A 22,792-nucleotide genomic window follows, 5' to 3' on the forward strand; every position below is an offset into this window, starting at 1 on the left:
GTTTTCACAGCGCAAGAGAAGAAGCAAAGAAGGTACCTGTGGAGATATATATACCTGGATGTTTAATCTGAATGGTTTTCAGTAGGCTGACTATTTCAGGTTGTATGTCTCCAAGTCTAGAGAGGGACTCAGCAGTTATAATGAACTGAGGGTCATAAACAATCTTTTCTAATTCTGAGGGATCTGCACTCCGGGTTTTGACAACAAAAGTAACAACCCCAGCTTGTTTCAAAGCATCCGCTGTGTCATCCACACTGTCACTTGATCTTCCAGCCGCAAGGAGCACTAAGAATTGGGGCACTCCTTCATCAATCCTGCTTCCTGCATTGCTCACAAAGATACTCCTCGTGGCATAATCTAATGCAGCACCAATGTTGAGTAGTTTCCCTGATTTTATCTTCATCTTTTTCAACTTTTGAAGCATTTCTTGTTTGGATGGAATGTCATGGAAATTGAACTCAAGTTGTACATTGTCACTAAACTGTGCCACAGCGACACGTACGGCATCGGGCCCCACATTCAAGTCAGATATAATTCGGACCAAAAAATCTCGAACTGCAGCAACCTGACCGGCAAGATTTGTTGACCCATCAATCAAGAATAAAATATCAATCTTGCTTTCTGGAATTTAAGTGATATGAAAGGATTTAATACACAGAAACACACCATGTTTAATTACATAAGTTGAGAAATTGGAACAATCTTAATTACATAACAGGAATAATTCTAGCTGTGAGCCTCTCTTTGGCATCTTTGATTAAAAGGAAAGTGATGTGTCTCTTACGATAATGACTGTATGGCACAAAACTGTGGAATCATGAGGTCACTCTGAATGATTATAGAGCTGCAGGGGCCTGAATCAAGGGGTAGTACATACAGACTGCCATATCACAGCCAGGGAGGCTGGGAGCTCCAATGTCAGTGAGGCTTGTGTAACCACTCTGGATTTTAGGCCAAACATTAAGGATCTGTCCATGATGTCAAAAATATTTTGGGGATACTGTTTAACATAAATCTGGAGTGGGTCCACAGCCCTGCTGACACTGGGGAGACCAGCCTCTTATTTAGATTTTATTCCTGGTGAGTCTTGCAAGCACTACTTCATTCATAACACAAGACCTGAAATACTGAAAATACAAACCATTCCTGCATCTTTGAATGTTTAAAATATCCTTTAGCCTTGCAAACAATATTCCTATATAGCATATGTTATATATGAAGACATAATATAAAACAGGATTGCATATGGTCCCCAAAAGTCCCAGCTGCAGCTCTTCATCACCTGCCACCGCTGCCAATCCCACACCCCGCCCCAGCTTCTACCGACTAACCTCAGTATGTAGGCTGTTTGGCCTCACTGATATAAAGGCTCTCATATTTTCAAGGTCTGACACTGCAGAAGAGCAGAGAAGGGAGCAGAGCGCGTTGCTTCTGGTGGAAGCAAGGCCCTGGGGCTCCAGTTGGCCTGACTGTGTTTGGCCTTTTTTTTTTTTTTTTTTTTAAGATGGTAGGATTAGATAGAGCTCAGCATGCCCACCTGGTAAGCACAAATGATCTTGCGCTCCACCGGTAAAGCTGGTCTGCTCAAGGGCAGAGAAGTCAGGAAATGAAACTGAATCTTCTGCGAGTAAAAGAGGGTTTGGAGAAAGAGCTGGCTCGGTGAGGCTGGAGCTGTTGTTGACTCACTGCTAACAACGTAAGAGAGTGGGAATATGGGGAGATGAATTTGAGAATGTGAAGGATTGGGGCGGTTGTGGTTTCAGGCCTTTAGCAGTGGCTTGATTGCCCCCTCCCACTATACTTCGGACAGCAGCATGTGATCATAGTTATGTGTGTGCCATGAAAATCTCAATTTGCTGTGTATGTTCGTGGGTGTATGCCTTTCCTGTCCTTGAGCCAGTATCCCTTTGGGACAGAAATGGCTGTATGCCCCTCCTACAAGAAGTCAGCTTCTGACTCTTTAAATCCCTGAAAAAAGGGCATAGCTTCCATCATCACAGTGTTGAAATGATGGGAAGAAAAATATCACTACATGAAGAAAGAATGCATCAAGTTTTTAAGGCTGTGCAAGGGACAAAAGCTACAATGGCATCCAGGTATTCCTATGCATACCTAAAGTACTTCTGAGAGTAAACTGATCTGGATCAGTAAAGAACACCTGCAGTTCCAAGGAATTAACTCATGCATACATATTCTTTACCTGATGTTGATCAAGAGATAACTCACATATTAGAACAGAATAACACAATATTTGTAATTTTCATAGAGCACTAAAATTAGTAGTTACTTCTTGAGAAGAACAGTATCATTGTATTCTTAGCATAAACCTTAAATTGATGTTACAGTCTAGTTCTCCTTGCAGTAGTAAAACTGAATCTGGCCTGTACAGATTGTTACTAGAAAACCATGAAGAAGACTAGCAGGAATCTTGTTTCCTTGACTTCTGGTTTTGTCCTGGCAACTTTTTACATGGATTCTGTGTATTCAATCATGTGGGCCTCCACTTGCAATTTGAAGTAATTTACCCTAGACCAGGGGTCTCAAACTCAACTTACCTGGGGGCCGCTGGAAGTAGAGTCTGGGTGAAGCTGGGCTGCATCAAGTACTCCACCACCGTGGTGGTGGTGGGCCGTCATCCCGCGGCCGGCCCGGGTGCCACCAGCGCTTTGAAGGCCGCAGGGCCCCTCCCCGTGCCCCACCTGTCCTGGCAATTGGCCCGCGGGCCGCGAGTTTGAGACCCCTGCCCTAGACAATGGATTATCTTGGCTGTGAGAGCCTCATACTAGATAAGGTAACATCCAGATTAGATCTGTTATTGGATCTTTTGACATTTTACATGTTTGGAAATAAAAAAGCTGCAAGAAAGGAAATCCAGTTTGATTCAATTGTTTTCTTAAAGAAGTCTCCCTGTCCACCCTACATAGAGCCCTTGGGTTATGGGGTGGCATTTAAATGTAGTAAATACATACTCAGACTGCTTAGCTGGATTCATAAACACAATGATCGGCAAGGGGAAAGATGTGTTTTCTTTATTAGAGCAAAGGGCAGGCACTGGGGATAGGCAACTGGGGACAGGCAATTTTCCACACAGCTATGGTCAGGAAGCAGGACAGAATCCAAAGTTCAGAATTGTGTGTGTGTTTGTGAAAAATACAAGGAGACAACTGGTATAATTTGGCACCTGTAATTTAAGAAATCTAGAACCAGAGATTTCAGTCCTCTAGTGAGGTAGGTTTATTGGATGCATTGCTAAACGGTTACTGCCAAGAAATGTAGAACTAAAATCTATCAACATCTAACGTAAATCTATTAGGTCTCATTTTGACTTCTAAGCCAACAGTGACTAATAGTTAAAAATGCAATTGTTCATTGTGTGAAGGATGTAAACTCTAATTTAGTCCTTAGCTTGAGAGAACTGCAAAAGAAGTTTGTAATATGATGGAGAGCCCACCGTTTATCCCTGCTGAAAGGAATCAGAACCCACTGAGTTACAGGATCCTTTAGGCATCCTAAATGACACACAGTTATGACTGACTGCACATTCATCAGGTTTTGTTGTAGGGCATGAATTACTCTTGCTACTGTACTGGAGCAGAAAATACTAGGCTTTTGCTAAAATGCTGCAAACATTATAGATTATGAAATGGCAACTTTAATTCAGTGCCTGAGAAGCAGCATAAAACTTTCAGGCTCAGTGTACAAGTTCAGAATATGATGCCAGTCAATTATATGCACATTTGATTTAGCACAGTATCTCAGGTGTGTTCTGAACTTGATACTTGATTAAGTGCAGAATTTAAGGAATCTTTGTTTTTCCTGGGAGGGTTGGTGGCCAAAGAAAGAGATGAGTTTTCTATGGAATAGGTATATACCCTAGCAAAGGGACAAATCATCATGGGCAGCACAAATGTTACACCTCACTGGATAGGGTTCTCTTAGGTAAATATTAACTGTTTGTTTTCAAGAGAAAATGAACTAGAAAATTAGCTCGAGGTTAAATAAATCCTGGAGTATGTATAGTATGTTTGCGTATACAGACTGCGCATCTATTTTGTCAGTTCTAGTCGCTCAAGAATTGTCCACAGGGTAAAATTAACAAATGTTTATAGGTTTTTACTAATATGCCCTCTTATTTATACTCCACATAGATAAAAAACCACATGTGTGAAGCTTAAAGTCTTCCTCATAATATTCATACATGGAAAAAAGATTAGGGATGCTAAATCCCTGATCACATGACAAAAAGTGGAATCCCCGTTATCAGTGTACGGCAGATGCATGAACCATTTAAGAATTTCATAATGTGTAAGGGGCTTTAAAACACTGCAACGATAAAATGCTGTGATGCCACTTAAAACATACTGCAAGATTAATGACAAATAATTCATAAAGCCATACAGCTTGAAGAAAGGAGCAAATTACCTGTTGATGGAATTACAACTTCTTCCACATCTCCTCTAATATACGTCGTTAGGGGCCTAATCATTTCCTGTGGTAAATCTGCCAGAGAACTGAATTCATCCTTAAAATATACTATTTGTGGATTAAACGCGATTTGCTGAAGTTCTGTTATATCAGCATTTCTAACACCAATGCAAAATGTCAGCACTCCTGCATGAGCTAAAGCATTGGCAGCCTGCTGGAAAGAATCGGCAGATGGCCCTGCTGCAAGGAAGACTAACACCTGAGGAACGTTCTCGTCTAGCCTGCTCCCACCGGCTTCAGTGAAGTGATTGGATAGAACGAAGTCTAGAGCAGCACCGGCATTCAGTACTGATCCCCCTTGGAGTCTCAACTGCCTCAGGCGATTAAGTACATCTGGCTTGGTTAGGAAAGTGTTTAAAAAGAATTCCGTTTTGGGGTTCTCACTAAATTGCACTAGGCCGACTCGTACTTCATCAATTCCAACATCAAGGGAGTTAACTAGGTTCACAAGAAAGTCACGGACAAATGGGAAGTTGGTATTTCCAACGTTGACTGATCCATCCAAAAGAAAGATGATATCCCTTTTGCTTAACAGAACTGCAGCAGAGCACAGAAAAGAACATAACACATCATAGAAAAACACACCAGTCTTTCTCATGTGTGCATACAAGCATTTGCTTTGCACACATGTATACCACATTTGAAAGAAGAGGGAACAAGACAGAACAGCTACGAAAAGAAGTAAAGAAGAGCCAAGAAAAATATAGAAAGTCCTCTCTGTGTGATCAGTCAAAACTTACCCAGCTGCATGTTACATTTTCTGCAATACTTCCCTGGATTCTTTTCCAAAGATTATATAGTATTTTGCCTGCCCAGAGATAACTGAAGTGGGAGAAATCTTATTCTAAAAGTTGTGCTTAGTAGTACTGGTGAACTTCAGTTTAAATGGAATGTGCAGATTCTTGGTTTTGGACCCATTTCAAGAATCCAGCTGAAATAACTGAATATCCAAACTGGGCTGACAAGACACCTCTGTCAGCTTCATTCGTGCTGACTGCTTCTGATGCAAATTTGGTGAGTTACATACACAGAGAATGCCATGGGCCTAGTGCTGCTGGCTCAAGGGCTCAAATCCAAGAGCGGCAGGCTCTGAGAGTTACTCATTCAACGTGTGTACACCAATGTCACCACAACGGTGCACACACCTTAAGGCTTCTACATGTATGTCCTTTCTGATATGCAGTGGCTCTATTTACTCCCCTCCCCTCCCACAAATGATTCTATGGGTCAGCAAGTAAAGTTCTAGAACATTATAGCATGTTTGGAGCCCTTTAAGCTTCAAATGCACCCAAACAGATTTGGTTGAAGGCCCATGAATCTAAGGCAGGCACTCTGCAATTAATCCAGTTTCATCAGGTTTGTCAATTTTGTGGTCTGAGGAGTTCCATAGCCTTAATACTGGCCTTCATGAAAACACCAGCAACAATTAAAATAGCTAAAACACTATAACTTGGGAGGGGAAATGCACACCTCCAAATGGATTGTTTATAATGTTCAACAAAGAAGAACTGAAAGGTTCTTCTCTTTGACTTCCTGTGATAGCTCCCTCATCTTGCCACCTTGTATGGCACTGCTCACGCTGTTGAGAAGTATCTCCCAACCCTTGGGATAAGTTCTTGCATTGCAGGAGTTGCCATTTTTTCATTCTGGTGGCAGAATGAAAAAAAAGATCCACTGTGCAAGATGCTTTCCACTCACAGAATGTTCGCTATAACCTGATAATAGAAAGAATGCTAATATTTAAGAGGAGAGAGAAAGAAAATAAGAATGTATATATCTTTTGAAGTACAGAACATGTAAGAACATTTTTAATTTATATTTTAAAATAAAAATGTCACAGATAACATAAAACATGCAAAACTGCATTAGTAAGAGACATACATTTTGAAAAAGCTTGGTAAGTGACAAATTTTGATTCTGTGATATTCATCTTAATTAAGGATAAGTAGAGAGAAACTAAAAGCTAGCAACGCAACAATATTGAGTACTGAATCAATCTTTTTTTTAAAAAAGGATTACCAGGCAATATTGTTATGGGATCCTAATTAGTTTTGCCAACTTCATCATTGGGGATACTGCTCAAATTTCCTTACAGGATTACATTGCACACATGACTTTGTTTTGCCTTCAGCATGCAGCAAAGGAGAGTAGGTGGTAGATAAAAAAGCACTGGCTGGAGAAAATGAAGGCTGCATCCAGACAACATGATAACCCTTATTCAAGGATTGAATGAGAGGGCAGCTATCATTAACCGTGAGCTTGTTTAAAGACAGGTTATCAGGTTTTCTGAACCCAGCTGCACTAACAAAGCATGTCTAGTAACCATGATCAACACACCGTCCACAGTTCAACAAGTTATCTTCATCAGTTGTCTGTGGTTAATAAACCATGCTCTGTTAGTGCAACTGGAATTAAACAAGGAAAAATCTCATTCCTGAATCCTGAAACAGTGTATAAAGTTATTGTTAACTAATGCCAGTAGCAGTACTAGAAGGGCATATTTCCACTGAATTTCAGTAGGAAGGTAAACCCCTGGAAAAAGAAATATGTGGGTGAATTACTGTTCTATCAGTGCACCTTGTGCATTAAAATAAACACTAGTTATTAATCACTAAATAAATCATAGCTACTGAGTGGGAACCTGATGGTGAAATATAGTTGATTTTAACACAAACATTCCAGTGATCAAATTTCAGATACAAAAAATGTTAACAATAAGTCAGTATCTGCCATTTTGTTTAAATGACACAACACTATGCACTCCTATTCAGAAATTACTGTCATTAAATTCAGTGGAACTTTGTTCCAGATAAGCATGGGACTGCAGTTTTACCCTATTCAAATGTTAAGTCTATTATGTGAACAGACTCTTCCAAACCTAGACTGGGACAGTAATCATTCTCATCATAATGTAAGTATTTTAGAAATATTGCCAGAGTCAATTTCAAATGATGAAGTGCAGAATGATAATATTCATGTTGGCTATCAGTTTGATTAGTGGCAAGAATAAAACAGCAATAGCAAAGGATTAGGCATTTTGTTTCATTTTTAATCCTGAAGATCAGACTAAAATGATTTCAGTACTTAACAGAAATGGCAATTACCTTCTGATGTTGTTTGCACAGAAGATCCAGACAGCGTCCGTATAGGAGTCACAATATCAGGGAGAATACCTTGCAGTGTGACAGTGCGGAACTCACTGGGAGTAAATACGAAGCTTGGTCCATAGGCAATTTGTTCCAGTTCAGCACGGTCTGCATTTCGGGACCCAACGGCAAGGATCACTATGCCGTTCCTTTTCACTTCTTGTGCTGGTTGGGCAACATCATCTCTGGACTTACCACCAGTAATAAGGACCAACATTGGTAGGACGCCTTCATCGATCCTGCATCCAGCACCACTGGTAAAGAACTCGTTTTTAACAAGCCTCAGAGCAGAACCTGTATTAAGCGGAGCGCCACCGACTGGCTTTATTCTCCTAACATTGGTAAGGACCTCTTTTTTCGTTTGGAAAGTATTGAAATAAAATTCCGGTTTCATAGTTTCTGCATATTGTGCCACTGCAACTTGGATCAGGTCCGGTCCAATTTCAAGTCTGTTGATGATTTTGGCAATGAAATCACGAATTGCATTAAAAGGGGCATTTCCCAAGGCTGTGCTGCCATCTATCAGGAAGACTATGTCCTTCTTATTGACTTCAACAACTGCAAGCAACAATACATATTCACATAATCAGTGGAATATACATTCAAAAGTGCTACTCTACTAAGTATCAGTGCATACTTTCCATGGGTTATGGGGAATGTTTCTACCATCACAAAAAGCATCTCTTTTTATTATTGGGCTATGTAGAGTTATACTGAGCTTTATCATGACTAAAATGTATTAAAGGCAACTTAATGAAGATCGCACAGTCAGCATTTAATAGTGTTGTATACATACCTCTGTAGTATTCACACTGATCATTCAAAGCTTTGCACTTTGTCATAAGAAAAAGACTCCTACATTAGACCAAAGATTCATCTAGATTAGCATCCTGTTTCCAATTTAGGCCAATCAGATATTTCTGGAAAGCTCACAAGAAGGGCAAGCCATCAGTTCTCTAGGGTCCATTGTCCTATCCTAAGCTATTCAAAGGCAAGAGTTTGTGAGGACTCCCTGGTGTGGCAAAAATCTAGTAGAATTTCATGATTCAGTCCTGTGGGTTCCAGGTCATGAGCCCTGAAGTCGGATCAACTTGCTATACTGTAAGCTGACCCAGCTCATAGATTTCTACCTTGAAGGCAGGCTACAGTGTGCACATTAAGAAGTGCACTAAGGAATTTTGTGTAAAATCAGGCAATTTGTACAAATCAGTTCACATGGTCCGAAAAGCACATAGTCCTCATGAGATTGACATAAATTGCATGATGGCCATGTGTTTTGGAGTACCAATTTGCACAAAATAAACAAAATACCATTAGTTTCACAAATTGCATGCATTTGTGCAAATTGAGTAAATTTATGCAAACTGCGGATTACCTTAAGACGTCTTTTATGTGCAACCTGCAGCCAACCTTAGAGATGGAAGTCTGCCAGGGAAAAAAGCCTGAATTGACCCCCTTCTGACTGGAAGTGGACAGGAAATCCACTAAGGTCAAATGAGCCAGAGTTCCCACGGTCAGCACATTTCCATCAGAGGTGCCTTCTCAAGGTCTACTTTCCACAAACCTGCCTCCTCTCTACACCACACATTCTACCTGTGTTTCCTTGGCAAACCACACAAGAAATCCAACGTATGTCCCACAACTACCCGGACACAAGGCTCCCCACTTCTCCCTTTCTTCAAACTGGTTAAGCACTTCCATTTATATACCCCCGGCTGTGACACATCGCTTCCTCTACTGATCTGGCATCTGCCACACAGGCTGTTGTGTGTGTGTGGCAGGGGGCAGTGTTCTCATGAGCATCACATTTGCTTAGCAGGCCCAGTTTACATGTGTGCATCCTAAGCATTTCTTCCTTCCTAATTTGCCTGAAAAGCTGACAGGGCAACTCGGTGATCATAAGTACTAATGACCATTCAACTCAGGGAGCAGTTGAACGTTTTTTAAATTATTTCATTGAACTTTCTGAACTTCTTTTTAAAAAATTAATCTGCTGCATAAAGATAATGTAGTAAAGGAGACTCGTGAGGTTTGTCAAATCTCAGAGCAAAACAATCTCAGCCATACGAATGCTACCAGGTGTGGTTTAGTACAACATGCTACCCACCAAACTACAAATTAACCATATCAAGAATAACCCGCAGTGTGGTGTACTAAGCAGGACTTGGGACATATACTACATAGACATGAATCCACACCCCCAATTAGCTGTGAAAGACAAAAGGATACTTTAGGTCTTATGGCTAATGGGGCAGGACAGTAATCAAATAAATAAATAAATAAAATAGTCTCTCAGTATAATGTCCCTCACAGGGTCATTGTGGAGATAAAATGTTTGGGGCACGTAAACTATCTACACTACCCTGAATCCTTGAGAGAAACTATTTTTAAAAGTCCAGAATCCTACTTACCTGTTCTTTTGTCATCTGGTAGTTTTTGCTCCTATAACTTTGCCCAGCAAAGGAATTAGGCAAATATTGAAAAGCTTTATTGTTTTTAATGAGCACATAGGCTAATCTTTAATTCCAGGAACTGGAGAAGGACCAGTAGCTACAGAAGATGCTCCATAGTGTCCACAGTGAGTTCAGAGCAACACTGAATTTAGCAGACTCCATGAATGAGGTGCTTTTAATCAAAGCAGTGAAAGAGCATCCAGCTGCTCGCCACTGTCAAGGTCGTGGTATCAACAGGCACCGGCACTGCCAAAATTCAAGATTTCGCACGGTCTCCGGTAAGTACTGCAATGGATACAGAACCTAGTGCAGTCCTGCTGCAGGAAGCCCTCATGGTGACATGGCAGTTTTCACCGAGGGTGCAACCAAACTACGAACATCTTGCTAGTCCCCCAGTCCTTGGCTTAGTTCTCACTTAGGCAGCGTATTTGTTTCTGAGTCGGTGGTCTCCCCGCCACACTGAAAGTGGATTCTAGCCAAGCCCTGGAAGAAGGCTGTGCCAGTCACCCCACTGCTAAGCCACATTTTGCACAAGCTGTTAGCTGCCCTGTGCTCTTTGTGAGAGAGATGACAGAAAGGGGAAAAACCTAGCTCGGTGTCGACTACTGTGACAGTGGGCCTGCAGGGTTTAAGCAGGAATCCTGTCCAGCCCTACCTGGGGCACCAGGGATCAGCCTGGGGCTCCCTACCATGACTGTACCCTGCTAGTGCTCTGTGTTCAGGGGTCTCTTAGCATGTTTTCAGCCCAGAGCCCCCAGCTGCCTCCTGAAGGGGTACTGCCAGGCACAGGTCTACCACTTCAGAGAAGGCAAGGCCATCATCTTCCTGGTGGCAAGAACAGACGTGCCTGGGAGGTGCTGCAGACATGATCTGCTTGAGGTGGAGCTGTGTTCTGTACAAAGCAACCTCCCTTAGGGCTGCCTGCTTGCTGGTGCAAGTTGGAAACACGCTATCGATTTTCTTCAGCCTGTCTCAGCTTAAGGACACAAGTTCCTGCCTGTCACCTGACTTAGTATGACGGTAAACAAAAAATCAAGCCATTCTACTTTCTTGCAGTTTGTTATTGTCTCTAGTAACTGAATGATACTGTTAAGGGAAAACATACCACATATTATGGACAGTGAACATTAAAATCCATATTTCCACTAACTGTGGAAACAGTAAAGACTAATTTTCAAGTCCAGAGACTGAAAAATAGAAATCTGAATTATTAATACTGCTGTCGTTTATGATAATTTAAGATGGGATTTCAGTTTAAAATCCAATAAGGTTTATTTAAGGAGCACGACACTGATGGAGACATGCATTACACAAATAGTCTACTGGGAAATATCAGGTTAATTGCAATCCTTTAAACATTTACTTGAAAGTAAGTTGCATTCAGATTAATTAGCCCTACTTTCAGCTAAGTGGATATAAGATTGCAGCTTCAGTCTTCACCATTTTAAGGATATAATCACACTACTTTTAATTTTCTCCTTGTGACAACACAAACCAACCTAAGTTAAAACATTTATGGTGCAATCAAATGCATGGGTTCTGAAAAGTAAGCCACACTGACTCACTCCCAGGTTAGCATGCAAAAGATTGCCATTTTAGTGGTTTAGTGGGTTGCTTTTCCAGGGTTTAGTTAGGCAGAACATGATATTATAGTAGCAGGTTTGCATCCTTATGGAATTCACTGTTTCTTCTAGGTTATCTGAACCTGCCTGAACAAGAATGAAAAATGCCTAGTTTTGAATGGGAATCACTTTGGCAACAAACAAACCCAACAAATCCGCCAGTGTCACAGCCACATTAACTTAATATAAGAATTAACACAGAATGTGCAAATGCAAAACTTTCTTTGGAATTCAGCTCCAGTCACCTCCAGCCACCATGGCCAATGGCCAGGGATGCTGGAAGCTGTGGTACAAAATACTTGGAGGACACAAATGGAAGGGAATGGAAATCTCTGTCCCCTTCTCCTGAGCAAGCGGGGTAGCTACTTGCAGGGAAGGTGGAGGCCAACTGTTCAACACAAAGAGCACCCAAAATTTACCATGATCATCTTCCCATTGCCTGTTATAATGGTGACCAGAAGAGACTTAATCTAGTCCTAGAGTCTCTTTTTACCTTTTGTGGGCTAAAACACAGCTCTTCTTACCCCCACTCCCACCTCCAGCTTGGTGTCCTGCTTCTCTCTTTCCCTTTTTTAAATTGCAGAAGGGGCTTGCTCAGATCACCTCTCTGAGGGCCTGGTATCCCATTCCTGACAAAGCAGCACATGCTAACAAGTGAAACACTGTGCCAAAGGCACTGCTGCAGCACCACACCATTTAAAAAACATTTCCCTCTGCATGAGAGTGGCATTTTATTCAACCAATCAGTCCCCACCTTTCAGATGATCCAGTCAATGAGAACAGGGTGCTGTGACGGAAGGGCAAGGCAGCCTCATTGGCTGTGTCCCTTGAAAGGTGGAGTCTAACCGGGCTCATTATTACTGGCACTCCTCCAAGAGAAGCTAACTGGAGCTGCAAGAGAGTTGTTTAACTTCTTCCCAGCTTTCTTTGCCCCTTCCAACTCTACTGCTCTGTGATTGCTTGGGCTCCTTGACATCTCCCAGAACAAGTTAAATGTTTGCCTTGCCAGCGCTAAGCAACAAAGTTCTCACCCATTTCTGTTCAATAGGTAGAAAACAGCAACCTTGGCTGGCGAAAGTAGCTGGCTGTGTTGACACTTCCACCTTGTACATGTTCCCAAGAAAGAACCGGGTAGGAAGGAAAGACCATTGTGACTGAGGCGTAGCAGTATTTGTCTACACATGTGCCTTCCTTGTTCATGCATAAAATGAAGAGTGAGCATTTTGTTGTAACTTGGACAGGGATATGTGAGAGAAACTGTACCCCACCCCTCCACCTTACCTGCCATCTCAGTGACCAGAGCCAAAGTGGGACAAAAGCTAAAAAGTGTGGGGAGCTGAGACAGCGCCACTCACCTAACATATTGTGCTGTAAAAGTTAGACAACACACACTGCTTTCAAATGGGGCAGCCACATGAGCAAGAAATGGGAGACTCCTGTTAACCTTTGGGGTGTCCCTGTTGGCCTTTGGGGTGATTTTTCACTGTAGGTTGTGGGAATGTGCTGCTATAGTCTCAGTATGATATGAAATGTGGTCATCTATGCTGCTCTTAAAAGGATTAACATGAAGCAACTCTTTAGTGTTTTTCCTTGAATATGCTTTCACCTAGATAACCCAAAATGGATATACGTAGCTCAGCCATCACCCATCACAGAGAGACATGCTACAGGAGTCCTTAATGCATCACACTGTATCAGTAAGCAGGGTTTTGTGGACTGAAAGCTCAGTAAGAACCAATTTTCACCTGAAACTGTGAAAGCATAGGTACTTTAGGAGACACAGAGCAGTTTGTCTGTTTGGACAGTGGTGCCACTGAACCACAGATTTAATTACAAGTTTAAATACTAGTTAAAGAAAGAAAGACAGCAAGCAGAAGCTCACTGCAGAGGGCCATATGTATGGGAGTCTGGAAATGCAGAAACCTGGGCAGTCGTGATCACAATTACGACAGCCATGAGTTTCTTCCACAGAAGGAGGCACGAGTTCATACAGACATCTCCTTCTGTAGAGACATCTCACCCGTCCCCACATAAGCCTGGCAGTGGCCAATCCATGCACTTGAGATGCTACTTACCTAAAGCATTAACTGCACCATTCATCAAATAAAATTCCTAATATGCCTGGTTTTAATGGCCTTTAAAGGTCAACATTATTAAAAAGCAAGGCCTGGGAATGCCATTAGAAACAGCATGTTGTCTGTTACTTCATGTATGTTCTGTCCTTACCATGGGAGGGGCACTATGGATTTTGCTCTACAAGTCCTAATTTCTAAGTCATCCATGTGGTTCAGAGCCATTCCCTCCAGAAACCCAGCTCTCTGTTTCGGATAAGAGTAGCAATGGTTACATATGCACTTGTGCATTTTATACATTTAGACACATGCTTTAAAATTCTGACAAATACCAACCTCATGACCCAACATTTCTGTCATTTGCAACTCACTTCCTTATGCATTATGGATCCTGAGAAGACTACCAAGATAAGTAAAGTCCCATACAAGAGTATAAATAATTGAATGAAATATAATGGTTCATTTAAAAAAATACATACCTTCTGTAAGAACGGTTGGGGCATCTAACAAAATGAGCCTTTGGGCCACTCCAACAATGTTTGGCAGTAACAGTTCTTGAAGTTCGGCAAGGTTACTTGTGTCCAGGGCAGTAAATACGAAGCTTCCATCAGTAGCAATTTGCTGAAGCTCTGCATTGTCAGCACTTTGGACCCCAATGCTAAATGAGAATATACTAGCTTGCTTCATGGCTAAAACCCCTTCTCTAATGTCATCGCTAGATTCACTGCCGCTTATCAGCACCAAAACCTGTGGCACACCTTCCTCTATCCTGCTGCCTGCTGACCGGGTGAAGTGGCTTTGCACCACATACTCAAGAGCTTCCCCAGTATTAGCTTCCTCGCCACCGAGTGCGCTAAGGGCCTTCACTGCATCTAGAACATCAGATTTTTGGGTGTAGCTGTTCAAGAAGAAAACAGTTCTGGGTCGATCACTATACATCACCACCCCAATGCGTATGAGCTCAGCTCCAACTGATAGTCTTTCAATTAAATTTGCAATGAAATCACGGATAGCTGCGAAAGTGACAGCGCCGATGTTGTTTGATCCGTCAATAAGGAAAATAATGTCAGCAGATTCTTGCGCTTAAAAAAAAGAGAAACGCAACAGGTGAAAGCATTAAACAAAGTGATTCCATGCAGAATAGTGATCTAACATGTTTCTTTGGAAACCGGCAAGAAACACGAATATGGAGGAACAAAACACACATGGTCACTGAAACTGCCTGCTAGTTCTGCATTCTGATTGAATATGAATTACCAGTTCATATAACTCAATTATATAATATAATTGTATTGGAAAGAATTCCCACTTGGGATATCTTTGCATGTTATATTTTATTATGTTTTGCAATCAGAGGAGGGCCATTCCCATGTCTTCATACACACGTACATTAAACTATAGGCATGGACATTAAATCATAGACATACACTTTAAGCTATAACATGAAGCTGTGCTGCATAGCTTCAGCTCGTCATTTATGAGATGCCCAACTGGGAAGGTGGAGTGGCCTTCACTTGCTGTGCTTTCAGGCCCAGGAATGGCTATCCACACCTGCAAAATGCACGGAAGGCAAATAGGTAAAGTCTTGTATGTGAAGACAGAGCTTGAAAACGGGTATTGTAAGTAGCAGAAATAAGAACACTTTTAAATAATCAATTTATGCATTTATGTTTATAATCCAGATTGCAAGAATGGGGATGTATTAACATTCCCAATAAAGAACTGACTGTGTAAGTAGGCTTATCCAAAGGCCAAGTAACTGTTCTTATATACATTCTTTATAGAGATGTTCTTATATTTTGTCCTTTATATTGAATAAATACATTCAATATAAATATACTAGAATATATTTTTCTACATATTTATCTATATTTGTTTAAACATTTAATGCTGAAAACCAAAGTGCAGAACTTTAATTTACAATTATGTTTATAATAAAATACTTCTGATTTTATTTTTCATATATGATGACTGGATATTCAATCAAATAATGCAGAATCATGTTAAAACAGAGTGATGAAGCCAGTCATAATTATCCAACCTTATATGTTATAAACTGTTTCCAAATAGATCAGCTATCTTGGAAAGAAGAATCCTATAACAGTGGTAAAGATGTGGGATAAGTTGGCCCTGAATAAACAGGTTAATTACCATGTGAATTAGTTGTTGGTTGCCTAGAGTGCGTATTTTGCTATGGTGACATAATCTGATCCAAAGCATATATGTGACAGGCAATTAGTTAAAAAATAAGCTATATCACCATGCCTAAACATATGGCTTCGGTATACATTAGAGTCTTGAAATGAATTTCCCTCATGTGGTTGTTGATCATTCTGAGCTGACCCCTTTATCCACAAGCAATGGAATGTGGGTCTCCATTTCATTTAAAATACAAACTTTGCTCATAGTGAAGTTCTTTGTATTGTAAATTGATTGGTGCTGGGACTGAACCGATGACATCAAAATGGCATAGCATTTGACCTTGCATTCTGACAAAATTCATCAATAATATTAAGAAAGGGACTATCAAATATTAAGAAATACCATGTTTTTCCTGGTACTACATCATCTTAAAATGATGCTTAGAATAAATTGCCCAATATTTTATCTTTACTATAATTATAATTTTACCATTAGTCCTTCCTTGCACCAGAAAGAGAGCTGGTCTTGGATCAGTGCGATTAGGGGCCCACTGTCTACAGAGGAAGCGTATAGAATGACCTCTGTAGTTCAGTCAGCTCAAGCCCCTTTAGGCAATAGTGATCACTCAGTAGGCAGGTTTTCATGACATGACAAGCCATGGTGGGCCTGTTATTTCATCTCAACCCTGCTGTGGCATTTTAGCATGGCATGCTTGGTCTTTAGGAACCACAAAGAGAAACAACAGTCTGTTCCACTGTTTCTCAGTAGCACAATGGGTTGTTGAGTCATCCAGATCTGGAAGGCAGAACCCATGGTGGTATGAAAGTCAGAATCAAGACAGCTGTTTGGCAAGCAGATTATAGCAGAGTGGAGCAAGCTGCCCACTTGGTCTAGGATAAAAGCAGCCAAGCTCCCAGGGAGCGAGTGAGCAGAGAGAGCAAACAGGAGTTTGGTGGCAGAGTTGTAGTGGGAGAGGAGACGGAGGCAGGCAGAGGCAAAGCAGAGAAGGGCCTGCACTAGCCCAGCAAACAGCCTTTTGTTTTCTAAGAAGCCTTGTCCTCTGCAAGAGACAACTGAGGGGAAGATCCTGCTTCGCTGAAGGGGAGTAGCCTGAGTAGCTAGCCCCAGTTGTGTGTGGGTGGAGTGCTTCATTCTGGCTCCTGGCTCCTAGCAGAGTGGAGCAGATTAAAGCAAGCCACCCCAGTTTGTCAAGGGCCTCCAGGATACAAGCAGCCAAGCTCCCAGGGAGTGAGCAAACACAGTGAGAAAACGGGAGTTTGGTGGTGGAGTTTGTGTGTGTGGGCAGCTGTTTCCTAACATTTTCCCCCTCTTCTTTTCTCTCGAGTCCCCACCCACCCATTTGTTTTCTTCTTGCAAAACACTCCCAGTTGCCTGTAGGGCTGTGCTGTCACTCTTTGGAGAAAGCACCAGTTGTTACCAAGACAGATTCGCAGCGTAGCACCAAGAATGGACTGAGAAGCCTCCACAGTGGTTGTGACTTGCAATATCTTTGCAATGTTTGTTTTCTTACCTGAGAGCAACATGGCCTACAAGTACTACAAGTGCAAGCTAGCAGCCTTGCTAAAATAAAAGACGAGAGCTCTAGAACAGAGAATGACCACTCTCAAAATAATAAAAGAAGATGAAGGGTTTTTAGACAGAGCAGTGCAACTGCAACAGCTAAGAGCAGAACAGAAGCAAGAAGAGCACCAGCAATTTGAAGCAGAAGATGACAACTCTGAGGAGAGGGAACATAAGGAATCTCCCTGAAAAGGGTGACAGGTGCAGAAGAACTAGAGGATGCTCTGCACCAGTGGAAGCAGGGGAACTCTCAGACCGGTTATGTTACTTGAGGGAGAGGCAAGTGAGAATCCCGCTGTGAAGGAACTACACAACACACTCTGAATAAGTGACAAAAAGTCAAGTAAGGAGAAGGAAAAAAATACAAAAGTTTGCAACAACAAATAGTGAAGAGTGGTAGTTTGTCAGAGATTCCCTGTTTTGCACGATGGAAAAACATGTATGTTGGGAAGACATTTGGAATTATCAGGTTCACTGTCTCCCTTGGGCAAAGACCCCAATGATACAACTAACAGTCGCATACGACCTACAGGGGGATACTCCATGTGAAGTCTTGGCTATGATGGTGGTGCAGCCATGAGAGATTTGCATTCTGGGACCACAGACTAAACTTCCTGGAAGACGGACTGCTGGCAAGGAATGTGTGACACCTTACGAAGAAAGGAAAGGATGTACTTGGCCACAGCATGAAGAAGTTTATCAGGAGAGCTTGAAACTGCATTCCTCAGGAAACGGAGACATACATCTGGCTGCAACATCAACTGACGAAGCGTTACGTACTGCAACAGTGAAAGAAACTCTAGCTGGGCCTAACACTAGTATCCCAAAAAATGTAGGCAATGAAGCCAGGGAATAATGCCCAAAGAATGGGAAACAAACAATATAAACTCAAACTCTTAGTACACTAGGGCAAATATGACCAGACAGGCATAACTTAAACTTGGTGGGATGATGAATGTAACTCAGAAATTGCAGGATACAACCTGTTCAAAAAGAATAGAAATAACAGAAAAGGAGGCAGAGTTGCACTTTGTGTTAAAGATAAATACAGTATCTCTGAAGAAATACAGGAATTGCCAGTGTATCTGGATTAATATAAACAGAAAAAGGAATAAAAAGGGCATAGTAATTGGAGTATATTATCCTCCACCCAACCAAGGTGAGGATAAAGATGAAACTTGAAAAACAAATTGCCAGTGTTTCAAGGAGGCATGATGTCATCATTATGTGGGACTTCAATTTCCCTGATATCTGTTGGGAGGGTATCTGCCAAACATGACCCTGATGTCTGCCAGACATGGCCCTTCTGAGAGATGCCTAACGTGTGTTGCTGAAAACTTCCTCCAGCAGAAAGTAGGAATAGGAACAAGGGGCATGGCTTTACTTGACCTGATCCTAAGCAGCAGGGAAGACACAGTGGACAAAGTAACAGTGACAGGAACTCTGGAGGAAAGTGACCGTGCCTTACTTGACTTCTCAACAATAAAGGGAGCTAAAACGAAATGTAGCCAAACATGCACTGTGGATTTCAAAAAATCCAACTTCAGCAAATTCAGGGTGATGATATACAAAGTCCCATGGCAAGGCACTCTAAGGGGAAAAGGAGCCCAAGAAGGGTGGGATATCTTTGAAAAAAGAAATGCTTAAGGCACAACTACGAACAATTCCAACAAGGAAAGAGAGTAGTAGACAACAGAGGAAGCTCACGTGGCTTCACAAAAAGGTAAGAGACGATCTGGAAGCAAAAAAGGACATGTATAAGAGGTGAAAGGAAGGCCAGGCTACAAAGGAAGAATATAAGCAAGTAGCAAGGAACTGCAGGGATGACACCAGGAAGACTAAAGGGATGCACTGAGGCTAGCGAGGGATGCTAAAAACAATTAAAAAGCCTTCAAACCCATCCAAAACAAATGACGGATGAAAGGGAAGGGAGTGCATCTGCTCAACATGGATGGAACAGTGAAAACAGATGACAAAGAAAGGGAGTGAAAAAGGGGACATGATGGGAAAACAGCTGATTGGTGCTGCTCCTGCCTGCAGTGCTGTCCAGGTGATCTTCACCTTTGTTGCCTGGGCGTGGGTCAGGCACTCCCCCACCCCACTCTAGCAATGCCCTCTGGAGCAGGAGACAAGGAGGCCTGATCTGCTGTGCTGTGCACAATGGAAGGCAGGAGCTGTGTTTGCACAACAGAGAACACCGGATGGCCGCGGTAAGCCAACCAGCTCACAATTACAGCTGTGCAAGAGTGGGCCCTCACTGCTCCCCATGATGTCTGCGGGGATAATGTCTGGAGGACTAGGAGGGAAAGAGATAGCAGGAGGAGCGTCAACACCATGAGCCTGATTGTTTGTCAAGCACATTAAAAGAACTGCAAACTGTGGTAGCCATACAGGGTTGCTTGTCATGATGTATGAATCCAGTCTATGCATTAAAGACTCTGTTTAAATGCTCCTGTTTCTCATTTTAACAATCAAATTATGCATCACCCGTTACCGTCCTATAGACTCTTCAGTGCTAATCTTCTGAATAATCTAGGTTGTGCAAGAAATACCGCTGATCTTGAGGAAACAGGAAAGATGTACATATAACTGTTGGATAATCTGTCATTCCTGAAATACCATTTAACGGAAGTAGACCATGAAAGGTTAAGGTGATGGTGGAGGCCAAATGGAAGCATGCTGTGTTACATGACTGAGCAAAGAATTCTTGGTATTGAAAGAAAGCAGCAACTGTCATTGGCCATGATGGACTGCAATACATATCAGGCAAATTCAGGACCGACCTTTTAACTTGCACTAGTTGTTGCTGTTAATAACTGAGCACTAGCAGTTCCCAACCACCCAGAGAGTCCTATGGAGGACTGTTGGTGCAGTTTATGAAATATATATATATATATATATATATATATAAACCTAAAACCTATCTTTTACTAAATCTTTGGGAACATACAACAATGACATTTAATGCAGAGAGATTGTAAAAAGCATCTGATAAATTGTCATTCTGTCTCAGGTATATTAATTGATTCGGCACCATGTTATGTTGTGAAATACCACAGTCATTATATGACAATTTCTAGAATAAGAGAACACTTTTCAACATTATTTGGGGGCACAGGCAACCAAAGTAATATTTTTGAAAGCATATACTGTATATGCCATGCATAAGTAGTTATATATCTTGATTTAAAAATCATCAACATAACCTCTTTGTATAACTGTCTGTAGTTATGTCACACATAATTTGGGTATTTGCACTCTCACACACCATTGCATAAAGGTGGGCCAAAAGTCTTCTGTTTGCCAGGGGTGATAAGTAAGAGCATCTGCTCTCCAGCATTGGCTCAGAGCAATGCGCCCTCTTCTAAGCCCTTAGAGGAAGAGGGCAGAGTCTGTCTTTGATGTATTAGCTCACTGCATACTCATAAAGCTGTTAAAGGGGCTTAAAGAAATGCATTTCCTTTCTGTTCATTCTACCTGTTCAAGGATGATAGTTTACCTCAAAGTCTGAGGATTATATCAAATTCCATTAAAACCTCTGAGTCTTCCCTGGCAGTAAAAATTAGCATGCATCTCTGGTCAGCCTTTTAAAGTTTCACTTAAGAAATAGATATGTTAAAAAGTAATGATATTAAAAAGTAAGGAGTGAAAAATGCATCCTGATTTTCTCCATGAATCTCTGTGCCCCATAAAACTTGCAGGAAAATGGGTGAAAACATTTGTTTGGCTAAATATCATGCAGTGATGCAGTGATGGATAATGGTGCAAATGATGGAGCTGAAGTGAGAAGTTAATGAGACGAGACAAGATGAGTGTTATAACCTGTACATTGTTGTTCTCCTGTACCCTCTATTCCTCCTTTCATGCATTCCAAGGTATAAAAACAAAGGTCTGAGAGCCATTGTGAAATAAGCATTGCACCAGGTTAAACTCTGTTTTTTCACATTTAGTGAGGTTTCTGGTTTTATTACATGAAAATATCCACAGTAATTAAAGAGGAAGTGTGTGTGTGTCAGTCTGGCCATCCAATCCATCAATGCCTTAATACTAAGGCTATGAAACCTGAAACTTGGCGTGCTTACTAAGGAAGCTCCAGGGGTCTGCATCTTTGGATTGTTTTGTTTTTCAAAGGCATTTGTTAGTTTTAATCAAATTGAGTTTGTCCATATGGTTGAAACCTGCAGTAACATTTTGAGCCGCTAGGTGCAGATTTCCCTACCGAGCACATAGCGTTATAGACCATATAGTACTTATTTATTCCATTCCATTTCTATACTGCCCCACAGCCAAAGCTCCCTGGGTGATTTTGAGACCAGGGAAGATAAATAGATCGAGGAAACAGAACGTGCCTGCCCCTTCCCCTCCGCTCCCTTTCAGGAACGGAGTGGACAGATGCCTCCCTTACCGGGCAAAGGGAGGGCCAAAGGGAAATGTTCAGGTTAAGGCCTGACAAGGAAGTCTGGCCTGAGATGACTAAGCCTGATATCTTAATGCCAATCAAACATTTATTAATAACAAGCACATAGTGAACCATTCAGGCACAGAAGTTTCAATCTAGAGGTAGGGAGGTATAGCCAGTACTTCAAGCACTCAATATGCTCTCCTTGGGAAGTCCGTGGGACATCTTTCATGACATTAATATTATTATCATTATTTATAGATAAGCAAATGTGTGGCATAGAGCTTTTTGCAAACTGATACGTACCCTTGTGTTTGTCCATACACACAGAGACAGAGAGCATATCCAATGTCTTACTGGGGAAAGGGTATGTTCTAATTTTTTATTTGCAAATATCTGTAGATCCATGTGCAAGGATGGGTTAGTCCTAGCATATCTACATCCACCTTAGATTCAGCCTGTGCTTTTAAACAACTCGTTCTGTCTTCCGGAGAAACAGCCATCACAAGGCTGTGGGGCAAAGAAGTTACTTAAAAGTGATGCCATTTCCTGTCCTGAACTTTGTAAGGCACAGGCATACTGCCTGAGAAGAATGATACCTAATAAGGAAGATGATAATGACTGAGGCACATTGGATATCAGTTTATTGGATTTTGTTTTATAATTTATATGCCAGAGCCAGATTTCTTTGTCAAAATGAGCAGTATGAAAACCTTTGTTTTTAACCTTTGAGATGTGTGTACATTAGGGCCTTCTCAGACAATTCTTGTTGTTACCAATACAACAATATGAATGACATTCATTTGTTGTTATAGCCTGGAAATGCCCTTGATCTACACATCAGAACGCTTAAAACCACGGAAGAGTAGAAATTGCAATACTTTCCCCAAGT

The 22,792-nt window shown here is 41.5% G+C and overlaps 1 protein-coding gene across 13 annotated transcripts in view; it reads right to left on the reverse strand.

The window, feature by feature from the left end:
• COL6A3 (collagen type VI alpha 3 chain) overlaps positions 1 to 22,792 on the reverse strand; it is a 130,853-nt gene that overhangs the window by 84,466 nt on the left and 23,595 nt on the right. For 8 of the 13 annotated variants that reach the window (XM_044431959.1, XM_044431960.1, XM_044431958.1 and 5 more), the window contains 4 exons: positions 14,258 to 14,860; positions 7,590 to 8,189; positions 4,870 to 5,022; positions 55 to 621 (listed from right to left, as the gene is read on the reverse strand). In XM_044431959.1, the coding sequence (XP_044287894.1) occupies positions 55 to 621; positions 4,870 to 5,022; positions 7,590 to 8,189; positions 14,258 to 14,860 (1,923 nt within the window). Of the gene's footprint in view, positions 1 to 54; positions 622 to 4,422; positions 5,023 to 7,589; positions 8,190 to 14,257; positions 14,861 to 22,792 lie in introns of all 13 variants that reach the window. The other 5 variants (XM_044431965.1, XM_044431962.1, XM_044431957.1 and 2 more) reach the window with 5 other exon arrangements.

Source organism: Varanus komodoensis, unplaced genomic scaffold (assembly GCF_004798865.1).
Source record: "Varanus komodoensis strain SLA01 unplaced genomic scaffold, ASM479886v1 scaffold23, whole genome shotgun sequence".
In the NCBI taxonomy this organism is placed as follows: Eukaryota; Metazoa; Chordata; class Lepidosauria; order Squamata; family Varanidae; genus Varanus; species Varanus komodoensis.